The 18,475-nt window shown below is 47.8% G+C and overlaps 1 protein-coding gene across 6 annotated transcripts in view; it reads right to left on the bottom strand.

Moving 5' to 3' along the window:
- The window catches only part of Rap1gap2 (RAP1 GTPase activating protein 2), a 212,232-nt gene that overhangs the window by 159,530 nt on the left and 34,227 nt on the right, over positions 1-18,475 (bottom strand). The window contains exon 1 of one of the 6 annotated variants that reach the window (XM_087910328.1): positions 11,637-11,668. The exons of the other annotated variants lie outside the window; for them this stretch is intronic. Coding sequence (XP_087766454.1) covers positions 11,637-11,653 — 17 coding nt within the window. The 5' untranslated portion in view covers positions 11,654-11,668. Of the gene's footprint in view, positions 1-11,636; positions 11,669-18,475 lie in introns of those variants that run through there. 6 annotated transcript variants of the gene reach the window in all.

Raw genomic sequence — 18,475 nt, 5'->3', positions numbered from 1 at the left:
TCTACATCCAGTCTCCGTAGGATCAGCAGCCTTGGTATGGACGCCTGCATATGCGCAGTTCAAGTCTGTCCTTCCCACAACAGTGTATCCGAGAGCGACCACAGGGGCCTTCCAAGCAAAGGAGGGTCGGTAACAGAATACAGAGGCAGAAAACCCCCGGAACCCTAGCTCCAGCTTGTGGCAGTCATGAGACCAGGGCAAGTTCATCTCCCAGAGGTGTGGCTTCTTCCATTGTAGGTGAAGGGGGCTGGAGATGAAGTTCAGTGGTCAAACGCTTGCCTAGCATGTGGGAGATGTTGGGTTCAATTTCTGGCATAAAAAAGAAAAAGAAAAAGAAAAAGAAAAAAGAAAGAAAAAGAAAATAGTTGGGTGTGGTAACACACCAGTACTCAAGAGCTGGGAGAGAAGTCACCACAAGTTTAAGACCAGCCTGAGCTACAAAGTGAAACACTGTCTCAAAATTTAAATGATAGGGGGGGGGGGAAGAAAAGCGGGAAGAATGAGAGAAGCCACATCCTAGGATTAGTGGGGACAGAAGGAAGAAACATGGCCAGATTGAGAAGCCACAGCTGGTTTTGTCCAGGTTGTACTGAGAGGTGGCATTAGGAGTGTTTTTGTATATGGTCCCGTGGTCAAGCCTGAAGCGTGTATCCTGAAGATATATCCAAGCGTGTGTATTCAGGATACGTCAGGACTCTGACATGTTACACTAAAGTTGTATGCTGGTCAAAGATTGGGACCCTCCTAAGGTGACAGCTATCTGCGCCTGTCCCAGGCCCCAGGAGGTAGGGGTTATGTGAGAGCTCCCAGTTTGGGGCTGCCTCCTTGGTGCCACCTAGTGGCACTGGGTTTGTTACAGCTCAGAAACCTGTCCTTGGAGGAGCCAGGTCAGACTGGATACAAAGTCTGTCCTGGGAGCCTGGCCGTCAGTCTCAGTCGGTATTGTCCAACAGAGCTGTCTGGTGGTGGTGGAGGTGTTCTGAAGTGTGTCTAAGTGGGTCAGCCCCTGAGCACCTCTTCCAGGAAGCAAGATGCACCTGTTTCTTTGTTTGTTTGTTGTGGGACTAGGGCCTTGCATATTCAAGGCAAGTATTCAAACACTGTTTCAAAAGAAAGAAAGAGAAGGAGGGAGGGAAGGAATAAGAATATTTATCCTCACTAGTAACTGGACAAAGGAAATAGTCAAAACACATAACCAAAAATTATATTCAAAATCTTTGCATAATTTGTTATAATCAAAATTGGAATCATTAAAATCTAAAAATAAAGTAATGGCTAAATTAATTATGGGACCCCATAATCACAGGGTAAGTGATATTTAAATCATCGTGGAGTTGTGCATTGTTTGATTCTGGGTTTGGTTTTGTTTGTGTTTTACTTTGGTTTTAAGACCAAGTCTCCACCAGGTTGGGGTGGCACGCACCCTTAATCCCAGCACTCAGGAGGCAGAGGCAGACTGATCTTTGTGAGTCCCAGACCAGACTGGTCTACAGAGTAAGTTCCAGGATAGTCAAGGCAATGCAGAGAATGTTTGCCTTGAAAAACAAAAAGAAAAAAGACCAAGTCTCATGTAGCCCAGGTTAGCCTCAAATCTAGTGTGTAGCAGAGGATGTCCTTGAATCTCTGGTCCTCCTACATCTACCTTCTAAATTCCCCTGGTTTTGTGTGGTGCTAAGGATCAAATCCAGACCCTCACGCAGGCTAGGCAAGCACTCTGTTAACTGAACTACTTCTCCAGCCCTAAATCGCTTTTTAAAAGATTACTTAATGTTGAAATGACATTACATAATATTTTTTAAAAGCCTAAAAACATAAGACTATTAGGAAACATTTAAACAGTAATGTGTGGAGGGGCATAGCTCAGTGGTTCATTGGTGGCTTTGCAAGCTTGACCCCTGGGTTCAATCCCCAGCACCATAAGGAGGAAGAATAATGATATTTTGGGTGGTGGGTTATGGGTTATTTTTTTTATTTCAACATTTTTATATGTTTTTTAAATCTCCTACAGTGAACATATACTATTTTTATAATCAGGAAAATGTTATTTTTAAAAAATGGGGGGGAGGGCTGTACCAGTATGGGAAAAGACTTGCGATCCAGCTTTTAAGTAAGAGAGAGAGAATACAAGAACATGCCCAGGCCTACAGAGGACTCGAGGAGACAGATGTTGTAGTCTGATGGTCGTGGTGGGAGGGTTCTCACTCATTTATTCAGAATTGGTGGCTGGGCTGTGGAAAAAGTAAGTAAAATGTGTTCTTGCCAATCAGATTGGAGCTCCCACAACTGTGAGGATATGGGCAGTAGAGGGAATGTGGGTGGTTAAAACCCCTCTGGCTGGGGGGGGGGGTCTCTGGTAATACCACACAGAGTTGCAGAGATATGGTTTCATTTCTGGTCCCTGCCATGGGGACCTCTCACAAGCACACAGAGGGTCAGCTGGAGAGAGCCACTGAAGCAGTTTGAGATATCAAAACATGAAAATAACCGAGCAATCCAGCCACGCAGGATGCAACAGTGAGCACACAAAATGTACAAATAGGCACTAGCTGGGATTTAAAAGAAGAATGTAGCCCTGTGGTGGTGGCACAAGCCTTTAATCCCAGCACTCAGAGAGGCAGGTCTCCGTGAGTTTGAGGCTAGCCTCCCTGACTCCACCTTCTTTCTGCCAGCATTCAGATTAGTTTTCCCACCTAGCTCTATTCTGCTAAACCACTGACTGAGGCAGATTCATTAACCAATAAAAGTAACACATAGACAGAAAGACTTCCGACACCACTAGGCTGGAATACACAGTGAGTTCCAGGACAGCCAGAGCTGTACAGAGAAAACCAATAAGAAGGAAGAGGAGGAAGAAGAAAACTACAAGGAGTTCCGAGGGATCCCAGCAGCCCAGAGGGAGGCACACACTCAGGACTATAATAACAACAGCCACATATACACGTCCACACCTGATGTTTGTTGTGTCTCTGCCTCCGGAGTGCTGAGATTAAAGGTGTGCATCACTAAACCCTGCACATGTGTGAATTTTAGTACAGTTGTCCTCAAAGGACAGGATCAACTCCCACAGATACCGAGATCCAGGTTGCTGAAGTTTCTTATACAAGATGGGCTAGTACACACATAGACCCCACATACATCCTCCTGTACGAAGCCTGTCTTCTCTGGATTACTTATGGCCCCTGACACACTGCAATGCTGTGTAAATAAATGTTCTGCTATGTTGTCCTGGGAATAATAACAAGCAGAGGGGCCTGCACCTGTGCAGTACAAGTGTGGGTTGAAATACATGTATTGCTTGGCGCGATGGTGCATGTCTTTAATCCCAGCACACAGGAGACAGAAGCAGGTGGATCTCTATTAATTCAAGGCCAGTCTTGCCTACATAGTGAGTTCCAGGTCAACCAGGATTACATGGTGAGAGACTCTGTCCAAAAATATGTATATTTTCAATCCAAGGTTTGTCGGATCTGTGGCTATGAAACCCAAGAACACAGCAAGGTCAGCTACATGCACAAAACCACAGATTACTCCTAGATAATCGTGTGGAGCTGGAGAGACGGCCCAGTCTGTAAAGTGGTTGCCAAACAAGGATGAGGACTTCAATCCCCAGTCCCAATATTAAAAAAAAAAAAATAGGCACTCCAGTGCACACATGTAACCCCAGCACTGAGGAGACGCGGACAGAGCACCCCTGGGGTTCACTGACTGCCAGTCTAGCAGAACTAGCAAGCTCCCAGTTCAGTGAGAGACTGTCTTAAAAAAGAATAGGAGGGGAAGCAAAAGAAATAGGCAAGATGAGGAGTAGTTGAGTGGAGAGCAATTGAGACGGACACTAAATATCAACCTCAGGCCTCCATACTCACAGGAACACGTACATCTATACCATATGTACACATACAAAATAAATTTTGGCATGTTCTGCAACATGGATGAATCCTGAAGACTCTATATGAAGTGAAATGATCCATCATACGGGGAAAATGAAAATATCACATGGTTTTACTTGTATGAAACTCAGAGAGACAGGCGGAGGAATGGTAGGCACCAGGGTGGAAAATGGTGAAGAGTGAAGGATTCCTGCTGTTCCAGGGTTTTAGTCTGGGGAGATGGCGTGGGCAGTGATATACAGCAGCGCTTAGAGGTGGCTGAAGAGATATACTTTTGAGCTAGAGGTGTAGCTCATCGACGGTATTTGATGAGCTAGGATCATCAACACACTGCCTTCCTAGCATGAACACCTGCTCTGACAAACTGTGCAGAGTGGCAGAAACCTGTAATACAGCATGCAGGGGGTAGAGGCAGGGAGATAAGAAGATTAAGGTTTTTCTTGGCTACATAGTACTTTTGAGGCCAGGCTGGGCTAGGTGACATTCTGTCAAAAGGAAGAAAAGGAGGGAGAAAGGAGAGAGGAAGAGAGGAAGGGAGGGAGGGAGAGAGGGAAACTCTTCTATAATATGTATTTTGTGATAATAAAAGGGTTGGTGACAATTAGATAAAATATTAGCTGGCAGCTGAGGGTGCAGCTCCGTGTTGGAGCATTTGCCTAGCATGCATGAGGCCAAGTTTGATTTCCAGAGCCACATCAAAACAAAACTGTTAGCAATGATCAGTTCTGGGCCTCAAGTGTCCAGAGGTCTGGCATACAATTATCTAAGGGGTGGGGATACGGGGGCAGGAATGACCTGAGTTTAAAGGAGAGAAGGAAGCAAGCTCAGCAGGCAGGGAGGCCCTGGAAGCTGGCTTAGGCTTTCCCATCTCTTCCCTCCTCCTCCTGTTTGCACTGCACAGTGGTTGCTATGGAAACAAGGGCACCTTGGGCTCCTAGAGCTCAGCCCAGGTGCTGCTAACTCTGGGAATGATACCAGCATGTGAGTAATAGAAAGGCCCCAATCCTCAGGGCTCTGTATGCACACATCTGTCCCAATGCCCTCTGTCTGTCTAGCCGCTGTGTCACTGATATGTGCACCTCTGTCCTCAGCAGGCAGGCTTGAGTATATGTGCACATCATTCCAGCTTGCCCTTGTGGATACCCCGGGGATGTTTACGGACCTGTGGCTATGTCACACGGTTACATATGTGATCGCACAGCCCAAGACTCTTGTGTGCCACCAGAAACACTATGACAGGTGACATTTGTTGAGCACTGTGTACTAAACACTATGTTCCACACTTCCCCTGAGCTATCTCACTTAAACCTCACAACAGCACCAATGTGTGGCACTATTAATATCCCTCGGTAAAGAAACTGGGACACAGGAAAGTTGTGTGGTTTACCTAAGTACACCCAGAGCATGTGAGCCTTACCACTGAATCTGCATTGTGGGAACAGCCTTTAGCTTTGTAAAAAAGATTGGTTTATTTTAGCTAAGCTCTACCCTTTAATCCCAGAATTTGGGAGGCAAAGGCAGGCAGATCTCTGAGTTTGAGGCCAGCCTGATCTATAGAGCGAATTCCAGGACAGTCAGAACTGTTACACAGAAAAACCCTGTCTTGAAACACCAAAATGGCAACAACCATTAGATTTGTATTTTTTTTATTTTATGTGTGTCAATGTTTCCCTGCTTGTATGTATGTGTATGTCTGTGTATCACATACATACATGGAGCCCACAGATGCCAGAAAAGGGCATCAAATCCCCTGAAACTGGAGTCACAGGTGAGTATGAGCTGCCATGTGGGTGCTTGCTGAGAATTGAACCCAGGTCCTTTGCAAGAGCATCAAATGCTCTTAACCACTGAGCCATCTCTCCAGCCCCAAGGGCAACAACCCTGTGGGCCGCCTGCACCACCTGTCCGACCGCGGTAATAAACACTAAGGCTTCCTGAACCCCACCCAAGGGTGATAAGGCAGAATCTCCCAGGTGGCACCCAGGAACCTGCATTTTAACCCATCCCCTGGACCGGTCTGCCCTGGCACCAGAGTAAGCAGCCCTTGATTCAACCTACTCTGGTCACGGCAGCGCAGGAATGGGGCTGTCCCTCCTGAACGAGCACTGGCAGCCCGAAGCGCCTGTCTATAACAGGCATCTAAAAGCAGCTATGCACCCAGGCCACGCCAGCTGCTGTCAGCACACTCCTCCCCGGGGCAGGGCCCCACAAGTCAGTTATGTGGCTTTGTGGCCTGCCAGGCACGGATTTCCGCCCCCTCCACCCTCTCAGAATGAGCTGGGCGTGGGGTAGAGGATCACACAGTGGTAACCTGTCTATCCGGAGATCAGCCAGAGACAGGGAGGGAACACCACCTGGCCAGGACTAGGAGCACTAGAGAAAGCTACTGGCTCTGACCTCAAGGGATAAGAGAAGGACACAGGCAGAAGCTGTATCAGCCACAGCAGAGGCTGCACTCACTGTACCCTGGCCAGAGAGACCCTCCCTACTCCAGGATGCCGAGGAAGGGAGCGCTGGGTGCACTAGGAGTGGAGTCTCAGCTAATCCGGGAAAGAAAGGGTAGAGGCACATTCCCAAGAAAAAAAAGCAGAGGTAAGAGAACTAACTTGCCTCAAGTTATCCAGCAGGTAGAGACGGAATTGAAACAGAGACTGCCTATCTCCCTCCGATAGCCACAAAGTAACCCACTGGTTGGTACCTCCTCTTCTGCACACATTTGAGAAGCTTATGGGTGGTCATGCCCTGACCTCAAAAGTTCAGTAAAATCTGGAGAGAGTTTTCATTGTCGCAGCTGGCAGTGAGTTATTGGCAGTAGGTGGGTAGATGTCAGAGATTCTGCTAGACAGATATCCAACACAGGCCAGGACAGACCCCACCCGCCCAGGGACCATCCAGACCAACGTGAAGAGACAAGCCCGGGACCAGAGTGACAGACCCACTGGAGTCCACAGGAATCTCTAGCCCCACCGGACCCCCTGGCCACCATCTTGCTGTCTGTTCCCGGAGACGGCGGGTCTCAAACTTCACTGCCACAGAAGCCACTCAAGAGTCCTGAAAAGGTGCAGGGGCCGAGTTCTACCTGGGTCCTCTGATTTCGTTGACATTGATCTTATTGTTAATGTTTTACTATCCATCCCACCCCTGCCACCTGTCCCCACCCCGACCCATCAGAGACTGGGCCTTGCTTCATAACCCTGGCAAGCCTTGAACTTGAGATCCTCCCGCTTCAGCCTCTGAGTGCTGGGATTACAGGCTTGTACCACCGTATCCGGCTGGTGCTCAGAATTCTTTACAGTAACCAGATGCACAGACATCTGGAGACCACAGCCTTGTGAAAAGAAAGCAAGGATCTTACTATTGGTTGTGAACCTAAGACAGTTGGTGAGCATTCGAAAAAGAGAAGTTCCCACAAACCCCACACAATCATGCCTACCAGCCCCACCATCAGAGATGGGGGCCAACCCCATAACAAGCCCATGTGGGGTCAGCACTAACTCAGTCTGCATGCATATTTGCATCTGACTCCCCAGAACAGGACAGGCAGAGTGAGATGAAAACTTAGTCACCCTGGCAGACACAAGGGGGAGGAGATTAACGCCGAACTTCCATCACTGTCTGGGCAAGAGATAATGGGCCTGAACTAGGAGGCAGGAGGACCAGCCCTACATGAGTCAGAGGTTTCTCAGCCCAGAGAGAGAGGAAGCATTAGATATGAAAGACAGAAAAGGTTAATTGGGAGGGAGCCAGTCTGGGAACAGAGCCGGAAATGATCAGGCAGCCAGTAAGGGGGCAAGAGCTGTAAAGGGTAAAGGGGACCTGAGGACAGCCACGGAGACACGAGAGCAGGGAGTAGGGACAGGGAACCCCAGGCCTGTCCAGCTGCTTTCTTAGCTCTTAAGTTAGTTGTCAAGATTGCCCAAACTCCAGATCTTCAAAGAGGTTTTTAAGCAGCTCCTGTAACAGTAAAGTGAGCAAGGCCTGTAACCTCACCCTCTCCAGAGGCTGCAGCAAAGGGTTCGCAAGTTCAAGGCCAGCCTGGGCAACTTAGCAAGCTCCTGCCTCATATCTGTGGGGGCTCATGCAGGCCAGCTAGAAAACTTCAAACAAAGCCAGGCGGTGGTGGTGCATGTCTTTAATCCCAGCACTTGGGAGGCAGATGCAGGCGGATCTCTGTGAGTTCGAGGCCAGCCTGGTCTACAGAGCAAGTTAAGGGACAGGCTCCAAAGCCACACAGAGAAACCCTGTCTCAAAAAAAAAAAAAATGAAAGGAAGGAAGGAAGGAAGGAAGGAAGGAAGGAAGGAAGGAAGGAAGGAAGGAAGGAAAAGAAAACTTCAATATCTTGGGGTTACTCTAACCAAGGATGTGAAAGACCTATTTGACAAGAACTTTAAGCCTTTGAAAAGAGAAATTGAGGAGGATACCAGAAAATGGAAAGACCTCCCCTGCTCTTGGATTGGGAGAATCAACATAGTAAAAATGGCAATTCTACCAAAAGCAATCTACAGATTCAATGCAATCCCCATCAAAATCCCATCAAACTTCTTCACAGACCTTGAGAGAACAATAATTAAGTTTATATGGAAAAACAAAAAACCCAGGATAGCCAAAACAATCTTATACAATAAAGGAACTTCTGGAGGCATTACTATCCCTGACTTCAAACTCTATTACAGAGCTACAGTATTGAAAACAGCTTGGTATTGGCATAAGAACAGAGAAGTCGACCTATGGAATCGAATAGAAGACCCAGATACTAACCCTCAAACCTACGAACACCTAATTTTTGACAAGGGAGCTAAAGGTATACAATGGAAGAAGGAAAGCGTCTTTAACAAATGGTGCTGGCATAACTGGATGTCAACCTGTAGAAGAATGAAAATAGATCCATATCTATCACCATGCACAAAACTCAAGTCCAAATGGATTAAAGACATCAACATCAATCTGTCCACTTTGAACCTGATAGAAGAGAAAGTGGGAAGTAGTCTACAAGATATAGGCACAGGAGGCCACTTCCTAAGTAGGACCCCAGCAGCACAGACAATAAGAGAAACAATGAATAAATGGGACCTGCTGAAACTGAGAAGCTTCTGTAAAGCAAAGGACACTGTCAGTAAGACAAAAAGGCTGCCTTCTGACTGGGAGAAGATCTTCACCAACCCCTCATCAGACAAAGGTCTGATCTCCAGAATATACAAAGAACTCAAGAAACTAGACACTAAAACTCTAATTAACCCAATTAAAAAATGGGGTACTGATCTGAACAGAGAATTCACAACAGATGAACTTCGAATGGCCAGAAGACACTTAAGGTCATGCTCAACCTCCTTAGCGATCAGGGAAATGCAAATCAAAACCACTTTGAGATACCATCTTACACCTGTCAGAATAGCTAAAGTTAAAAACACCAATGATAACCTATGCTGGAGGGGATGTGGAATGAGGGGAACACTCATCCATTGTTGGTGGGAATGCAAACTAGTGCAGCCACTTTGGAAATCAGTGTGGAGGTTTCTCAGGAAACTGGGAGTCAACCTCCCTCAGGACCCAGCAATTCCTCTCTTGGGAATATACCCTAGAGATGCCCAAACATACTACAAAAGCGTTTGTTCAACTATGTTCATAGCAGCACTATTTGTAATAGCCAGAACCTGGAAACAGCCTAGGTGCCCCTCAATAGAAGAATGGTTAAAAAAGGTGTGGAACATATACACATTAGAGTTTTACTCAGCGGTAAAAAATAATGACATCTTGAATTTTGCATGCAAATGGATGGACATAGAAAACGCTTTACTGAGTGAGGTAAGCCAGACCCAAAAAGAGGAACATGGTATGTATTCACTCATAAGTGGATTCTAACCATAATTAAAGGTCTTTGAGCCTATTATTCGTGATCCTAGAGAAGCTAAATAAGAAGACGAACCTGATGAAGATTATTTACCTATCCGCCAGGAGGTAGGAAATAGTCAAGAGTCCCAGGTAACCTTGGGTGCATGGGGGGGGGGGAGGGTTGATGGAAGGGGAGAGGGTTAGAGAGAAGGGAGTAGGGGAGGAATGGAGAAAGCTCGGTTGACCGGGATGGGGGGAAGGGAGGAAGGATGAATGTGGGATCAGGGAAGAATATATTTCAACTAAGGGAGTCATATTAGAGTTTACAGGAAACTTGATTATATATGGGATCCCAGGTCCAAGGAGAGATCCCCAGATTGTTCTCTGGACAGAGGAGGGGGTGCCTGAACCGGCCTTGGCCCGTGACCATACTGATGAATATTTTGCTTATCACCATAGATCCCTCATCTGGTGTTGGATGACGATACAGATGGAGGCCCGCGTTGGAGCACCGAACTGAGCCCCCCAAGATCCAAACGAGGAGCAAAAGGAGGAAGAAAATGACGAAGGACTGCGAGGGATACTATCACCCACTGATACAAGGGGTCGGATCTAATGAGAGTTTACCAAGGCCAGATGGACCGTGACTGAACGAGCATGTGATCCAACCAGATTCTCTGAATGTGGCCGGATTTTCTGAATGTGGCTGGCCTGCAGTCTTTCCGAGAAGCCATTGACAATGACACTGGGACTGGTTTCCTCTGCATATACTGGATTTTTGGGATCCAGTCTGTTTGGATGCTCACCTTCCTGGACCTGGAGTGAGGGGGGAGGAACTTGGACTTCCCACAGGGCAGGAGACCCTGACTTCCCTAGGGGACAAAGAGGGAGGAGGAGAGGGAGGGGGGGAATGGGAGGGCGTTGGGAGGAGGGGCGTAAATGGAAACTTTTTATAATTTAATAAAATTACAAAAAAAAAAAAAAAAAAAAAAAAAAGAAAAGAAAAGAAAACTTCAAACAAAGCCCAGGCCAGGCCCTGGGAAATCCTATACAGTGAAGGTTCCAGGCTGGTCAGCCAGGAGAGGGGAAGAATTAAGCACAAGAGGAGTCTTCTGAGCACTGGGAAGCCCTCAGAAGAACAACAGAGGATTAGCTTTGTTGAGGAGGAGGAGGAGGAGGAGGAGGAGGGATATGACTGGGTTATGCAATAGCAGTTTCAGAGATTCAAAATAAAAATAATGGACAGCAGTGAGCAGGCAGAACTATATTCCAATAAACAAGGCACCCGTAAAAGGTAATGAGCTCCCCGACATTGGAGACAACCAAGCTTAAGCAAAGGGACTAGCTTCAGAGACGGGGAATTCATGGCTGGTCTGTCTTGTTTGCTCCAAGCCCTCAGTCTCCATGACCCTGCAGATTCAGGGTCTCTCCTCATGGCTTCCTTCTCTTCCTAGGACTCCCAGGAATGATGCTGTGGAGTTGGCCTCCCAGGGAGGCTCAGAGAGTCCACAGAATGTCCACCTCCTTCCTGCTCTTCCCGTAGGATCCAGAGCCTCCCATCAGGCCTGGCAGAGCCTCCCATCAGGCCTGGGAGACCTGTCAAGAACACGAAGCAGCACAGCACAAGGCCTCCAGGAGTAAGCAGGGTAAAGGAGGCTGCAGGGAGAGTCAAGCCCAGACTGGCAGACCACAGGCAAGCCACCCCACCTCCCTCACTAACAAAGTTAGCTATACCCATTCCTCTCCATGGCTCCCCTAGCTACACGAAGGCACCCTCATGGGATCCAAGGATAAGGTGAGTCTTTCTTTGCTGTCCCACACCCACCTCAGAGCTCCCATCCCCAGAACCTATGACACACAACAACCCTGGTCAAGCCCGAAAGCTATTCATCCGCCCACATATCAGGACATGGACTCACCAGAGCTTCCTGGGCATTGATGGGGACTGGTCAGGATGAGACTAAAGCGTACAGGTCCCTGGAGTTTGCACAACTTTCCACCTAGCAGATGGAAGCTCCAGGTACATCCCCAGTGCCTGGCAATGAAGTCAGGATGCAGCCCAAACACTAGCTAAGCACCCGCCTGCCTTGCTTCTCCTGGTAGCCACTCACACCGCCCCAGACTCAGATCCCAAAACAGACATGTTGATGGTTACCATAGGAACTCGCTAAAGCCAAAAAAGGCACCACACAGGCACCCACATAGGCCCTCTAAGCTTGTGTCCACTCACATGGGTAAACACACACACACACACACACACACACACACACACACACACACACCAGCATTATCCAGGCTTGGGGCTCATTCTGAAGAAATCAGCGCCCCAGGTTCTGACACTGGGCATAGAAACAGACGAGCTCCCCTATGGTTCACTGCAAGCTCAGGACACAAGCTGCCAAGCACAAGGAGCTCACCTGGAGCTCATCCACTGAAGGTACACCAGGAGGAGCTGAACTAGGCTGGGGGGCAGAGCAAAGATAACCCCACTGTGCCTGCAGGGCAGAAAGAGGGCACCGCCCTTTGCCTCCCTGACACACCAGCTCCCCAGCCCTCCACACTCGCCTTCTCTCCTACTAGCTGGCATATATGAGTTCCAGGATCCCAAACAACACAGGATAAAGCATAGAAAGAGAAGAGGTTTTACACTCACAGCCCTATTGCCTCCCTGAAACTGAGCCAGTTCCTGAGTACCCCCATCTCCTCAAAGGGGACCCACATCCACCCAGCGCTCACTCTCTCTAGTCCTACCACCCCACTTGGCCTGTAGCCCATGAAGTATCTGAACCTGACCACTCTCACACCTTCTGAAACCCCTCTCCTTCTGCCCAAGTCCTCTCACAGCCCAGCCGCACTCCTACAGGCAGCCCAGCCCGGCCCTTCCGGCCTGTCTCCTGTCTGGCAAGAACATCAGCTCCCAGTCCTTCCACCTACACAGCTCACACCTCAGTGCCTTCACGATGCAGTGATGCAGCACCAAGCCACTCTTCCCCTGATGGACCACTGACCTCACACACCCTTAGAGACACCCTAGGCCATCCTCAGGTCTCCAGAAGCAGAGGGCAAGTGGCAACCCTTGCTACATCCCGTGGCAACTGTGTGCACTGCCCCTGTGGGGCTGAAAGCTACTGAGAGCAGACTGCGTTCCCATCCTTGTTCCCGTCCTCTCACCATCCCTGGCCTGGCAGTGGATTTGGCCTGTAGGTGCCCAATAGACGTTGGTTGAACTGACTCAATCTTCTCTCCACAAAGCATCGAGCTCCCTATGTCTTTGACAACAAGTCCAAAAAACTCAGCAGATGTTCTAGGTGTGTAGGACTGGAGCTAGTAAGAGTCGACTGTAGAAAGTTCTAGATCATCTTTGTGTTGACCTAAAGACTCTTGTGATCCACAATAAATAAAGTTCATTTATGAATTGTTTATCATGGCCCTTGAACAATGAAAAGAGCCATTAAGTAGGCACCAATGGTTGACTACAAAGAAATGGGATCTCTGGGAAGGCTGAAAACACACACGGGTACCCAGACAATTGAGCCCTGACTCCAGTCGCTCTCCCCTCTGATGAGATCATGACTGGCTGGCACCAAGAAAGCAGATGTCTGCAGAGATAATCACCTAAATTGTACATTGCTCTTACAGCCTGGCAGAGGAAGACTTTGTGGAAGAAAACAAAAGGCTGGGTACGATGATGCACATCTTTAATCCCAGCACTGGGGAGGCAGAGACAGGCAGATCTGTAATCTCAAGCCAGCCTGATCCATATAGTAAGTTTCAGGTCAGCCAGGGCTACATGGTGAGACCCTGTCTCCGAAGAAAAAGTGGAGGGGGAGGGGGCTGGTGAAGGGCTGTGACAAAGCAAGAAATGTCACTTCCTAGAGGTGGTGTGCCCTGTCCTACACAGTGTCTATAGTGGCTGCTCTCAGGGGTCCTGGTGGCCAGGCGAAGCTGCATTGACACACGGCTGTTCCCACTTGTGTGACCATCTTGTTTCTAACAGAATTTGAACCCTTAGCTGCTTAAATCATCAACTCAGAATAGTAATGGCTGAATATGGTCAAGCCACAGCACACTTAACCCAAGTCAGACCTCTCCTTCCCTCCCTTGAGGAAGAAATCCAAGGACAAATTTGCACTCGGCCCATCACATGATCTCTGCCAGTCAGAGATGTCATTCCTAAGGACCAAGAATGAGCCATCAATTATACAGGTGGGCTCTCTTTTCTTAAGATTAATTTATTTTTATTCTATGTAAAAATATGTGTTGCCTGCCTGTGTATTTGTACACTCTGTGTGTCTGCTACCTGAGGAGGCCAAAAGAGAGCACTGGATGCCCTGGAACTGCTGTTGAGGATGACTGTGAGTCACTAAATTAGGGTCTTCTGAAGGAACAGCCTCTGCCCCTAGCTGCCGGGCCATCTCTCCAGCCCCCAATCAGGCTCCTTATCCTACCAGGTAATAGACTCAGATTTGGGCACTTGGGCATGGCATTTCCCAGCAGTGGAGATGATCTTCCCTGAGCCATGCTCATGTGCATTTGCTCCCTGTGACTGTACCTAGGCACAAAAGTCATCTCAGGTGACTCAAGCCATGTATCAGACAGACAGACACACACCCAGGATGGAGGGACTCCTTCTTGGGACTTTCTCTGGGGGATACTGGGCTGACTATGATTCAGCTATGGTTTGTCCCAAGCCAGCTCCCAGAGCAGGCCAAAGATGGGGGACTCCTACATGCTGACCACCTTACTGTATCCATCCTCCTACTTCTGTCTCCTCCTCCACCTGCATCCCTCCACCTGCATCTACTTCCCCTCCACCTGCATCTACTTCCCCTCCACCTGCATCCCTCCACCTGCATCCCTTCACCTGCATCCCTTCACCTGCATCCCTCCACCTGTCTCTGCCAATCCTCCCACCTATATCCCTTCACCTGCATCCCTCCACCTGCATCCCTTCACCTGGTTCCCTCCACCTGCATTCCTCCACCTGCATCCCTTCACCTGCATCCCTCCACCTGTCTCTGCCTGCCTTCCCACCTATATCCCTTCATCTGTCTCTGCCTACCCTCCCATCTGCATCCCTTCACCTTCATCCCTCCACCTGCCTTTGCCTCCCCTCCACCTACCTCTGCCTCCCCCCACCTGTATCCCTCCACACCTGCCTCTGCCTCTGCCTACCATCCCCCTGCAACCCTCCACCTGCCTCTGCCTCCCCTCCACCTGCATCCCTTCACCAGCATCCCTCCACCTGTCTCTGCCTACCCTCCCACCTGCATCCCTTCACCTGCATCTACTTCCCCTCCACCTGCCTCTGCCTCCCCTCAACCTGTATCCCTCCACACCTGCCTCTGCCTCTGCCTACCATCCCTCTGCAACCCTCCACCTGCTTCTGCCTCCCCTACACCTGCATCCCTTCATCTGCATCCCTCCACCTACCTCTGCCTCCCCTACACCTGCATCCCTTCATCTGCATCCTTCCACCTACCTCTGCCTCCCCTACACCAGGATCCCTCCACCTGTCTTTATCTTTTACTTCCGTCTTGGATCCTATTTCCTTGTGATAAGCTAAGCATATGATCCACAATTTTATCATTCACTGAACCTATACTAAGAACCTCGTTTTGTGCCTGCCCAATGTCCAGTCTTGGTGATCCAAACATGAAAGGTGCAGCTTTTAAAACATGCATATTTACTTGCTCAGCAGGACGCACCTGCCATCATTCTGGTCCCCTCACTCCCTCCAAAAAACACAAGAAGACATAAGCCAAGACTGGAATGTGGCTTAGTGGTTGATAACTTGTTCTGCATATACAAGGTCCTGAGTTTGATCCCCAGCACTGACAAAAAAAGAAAGGGCATAAGACACGAATGTGGCTAGTAATGTTAAAGCTAGAGAGGATTAGAATGTTCAGGTAGAGAGGAGCAGGCCATTTACTGATCCAGCTCTCCCATTTTACATACCCAGAGAAAATAGTAACTTGCCCATTTGTTAGCATTGGTTTAGAACCTGGGCTTGCCAATGCACAATTCAAGCCTGTTTCTCCTGCATGGTATTGTCACCAATCCATCTCTATGTTCCTCTGTGGCCCCATGTTCCTTGCATCTCCAACTATGGTTAAGTCCTTGCCTCTGGGGCCCTCCTCATGCAGGCATCACAGCCCCCTCTCAGTCTGGGCATCCAGCAGGGAGGTGGGCACTGGGAGGTCAGTGTTGTGAGCAGAAGATATGGGTTAAGAACACTCAGGTCTACTCTCATGGAACAAAATACAAACCTGTATTCAAACTCTACCTTCATGTTTTTCTTGCTGATGACCTTGAACAAGATTCACAAGCTCTCCAAGTGTCTATCTTCCTGTCTCTCAAATGCCAAAAGCAATGGTCCCTGCTCCACATGGTGGCCGCAGAGCCTCTAGACAGCAGGTGATAAAATCTCAATCATCTCAGGATGGTGCTGATGGGACAGACCTCATCTTCAGAATTACATGCCTCAGGGACACTTCCAGGACTATCTTTGTGTCAATGACACCAGGTCCCTGAGGAATGAGCAGAGGAAATCAAGAACATAGGCCACAGGCCAGGAGTGTCTGCTGCCTACCAGAGAACTGACTGCAGGAGGAAAGATACCTCGACAGCAGACGCAGACGCAGAAAGTCTTAGACCCTGGAGGAGCCCCTGCAGTGTGAATTTGGCTGCTCAACTGACCAGCCAGTCAACAGAACCACAGTTTAAAACACATCTTCAGAACCCAATAGGACCTACATTGCCAACTAAAAGAAAAGGAAGGTAAGACCAGATCATTTTAGTCCCAAGGCAAGTAGAGACTAGACGTGACCTCTTGTGGTGTCTTCTTGTCTTTCCTCTCTAAGAACAAACTAGCGCACACCTAGAGAAGTAGCCATCTCTCATTCAAACTGTTTAGACCTTGGTCATGAACTAATGAGGGCTGGGCTAATTAGATTCTTTGTTGAAGATGCATTAGTGATAAAGCGGAGCATGTAGCAAAGGCCTGTAATCCCAGACTGTGGGAGGTAAAGGCAAGAGGATCAGGCAGTCAAGGTCAGTTCTGACTACAAAGAGAGCTTGAGGTCAGACTGGACTGCGTGAGACCCTGTCTCAAAATGAAAACAAAAGTTAGCTTTGTTGAGGCAAACCCTGCATGCCATTTTAAGTACAAATCAATGTTTCTCAGGACAGTCACAAACTGTGTCACGGCCACCACTATCATCACCATCCTATCCATTCGCAGTCCAGAAGCCGGTTATCTTTCAAATTTCACTCACCTTCCTCCTCTCCCAGCAGATTCCCAAGTCCTCAGAAACCATTAACTAACTCAGTTTCTAGAGACTTGCCTATTCAAGACATATCATATAAGTAGAAGGGTGTAAGAAGTGGTTTTCAGTGTCTGACTCCTTTTATGTAACTTGCTCTTATTCCATATTTTCCATTTATAGATATACCACCTTTTGCCTAATCACTGGCTGGGAGACACTTGGGTGTTTTACACCTGGAGTTATCATTATCAATGCTGCCAAGAACATTACTGTGAAAACTCAAGTCCAAATGGATCAAAGACCTCAACATAAAGACAGCCACACTGAACCTTATAGAAGAGAAAATGGGAAGTACACTTGAACGCATTGGCATGGGAGATCACTTCCTAAATATAACCCCAGGAGCACAGACACTAAGAGAAACAATTAATAAATGGGACCTCCTGAAACTGCAAAGCTACTGTAAAGCAAAGGACAAGGTCAACAAGACAAAACGACAGCCTACAGAATGGGAAAAGATCTTCACTAACCCCACATCAGACAGAGGTCTGATCTCCAAAATATCCAAAGAACTCAAGAAACTTGTCATCAAAAGATCACGTAATCCAATAAAAAAAAAATGGAGTACAGACACAAACAGAGAACTCTCAACAGAGGAATCTAAAATGGCTGAAAGACACTTAAGGAAATGTTCAACATCCTTAGTCATCAGAGAAATGCAAATCAAAACAACTCTGAGATTCCATCTCACACCTGTAAGAATGGCCAAGATCAAAAACTCTAATGACAACTTATGCTGGAGAGGTTGTGGGGAAAGGGGAACACTTCTGCATTGCTAGTGGGAATGCAAGCTGGTACAACCCCTTGGATGTCAGTGTGGCGATTTCTCAGAAAATTAGGAAACAGCCTTCCTCAAGACCCAGTAATACCACTTTTGGGTATATATCCAAAGGATGCTCAATCGTGCCACAAGGACATGTGCTCAGCTATGTTCATAGCAGCTTTGTTTGTCATAACCAGAACCTGGAAATAACTTAAATGCCCCTCGACCAAAGAATGGATAAGGAAAATGTGGCACATTTACACAATGGAGTACTACACGGCAAATAATAATAATAATAATAACATCTTGAATTTTGCAGGAAAATGGATAGAGCTAGAAAACATTATTTTGAGTGAGGTAAGCCAGACACAGAAAGACAATTATCACATGTACTCACGCATAGGTGGTTTTTAAACATAAAGCAAAGAAAACCAGCCTACAAACCACAATCCCAGAGAACTTAGACAACAATGCGGACACTAAGAGAGACATATATAGATCTAATCTACATGGAAAGTAGAAAGTAGAAAAAGACAAGATTTCCTGAGTAAATTGGGAGCATGGGGACCTTGGGGGAGGGTTGAAGGGGGGAGAGGAGAGGCAGGGAGGGGAGCAGAGAAAAATGTAGAACTCAATAAAAATCAATAAAAAAGAGAAAAAAAAGAAC

Source organism: Myodes glareolus, chromosome 9 (assembly GCF_982192425.1).
Source record: "Myodes glareolus chromosome 9, mMyoGla1.1, whole genome shotgun sequence".
NCBI lineage: Eukaryota > Metazoa > Chordata > Mammalia > Rodentia > Cricetidae > Myodes > Myodes glareolus.
This window is presented reverse-complemented; position numbering and strand designations above follow the sequence as displayed.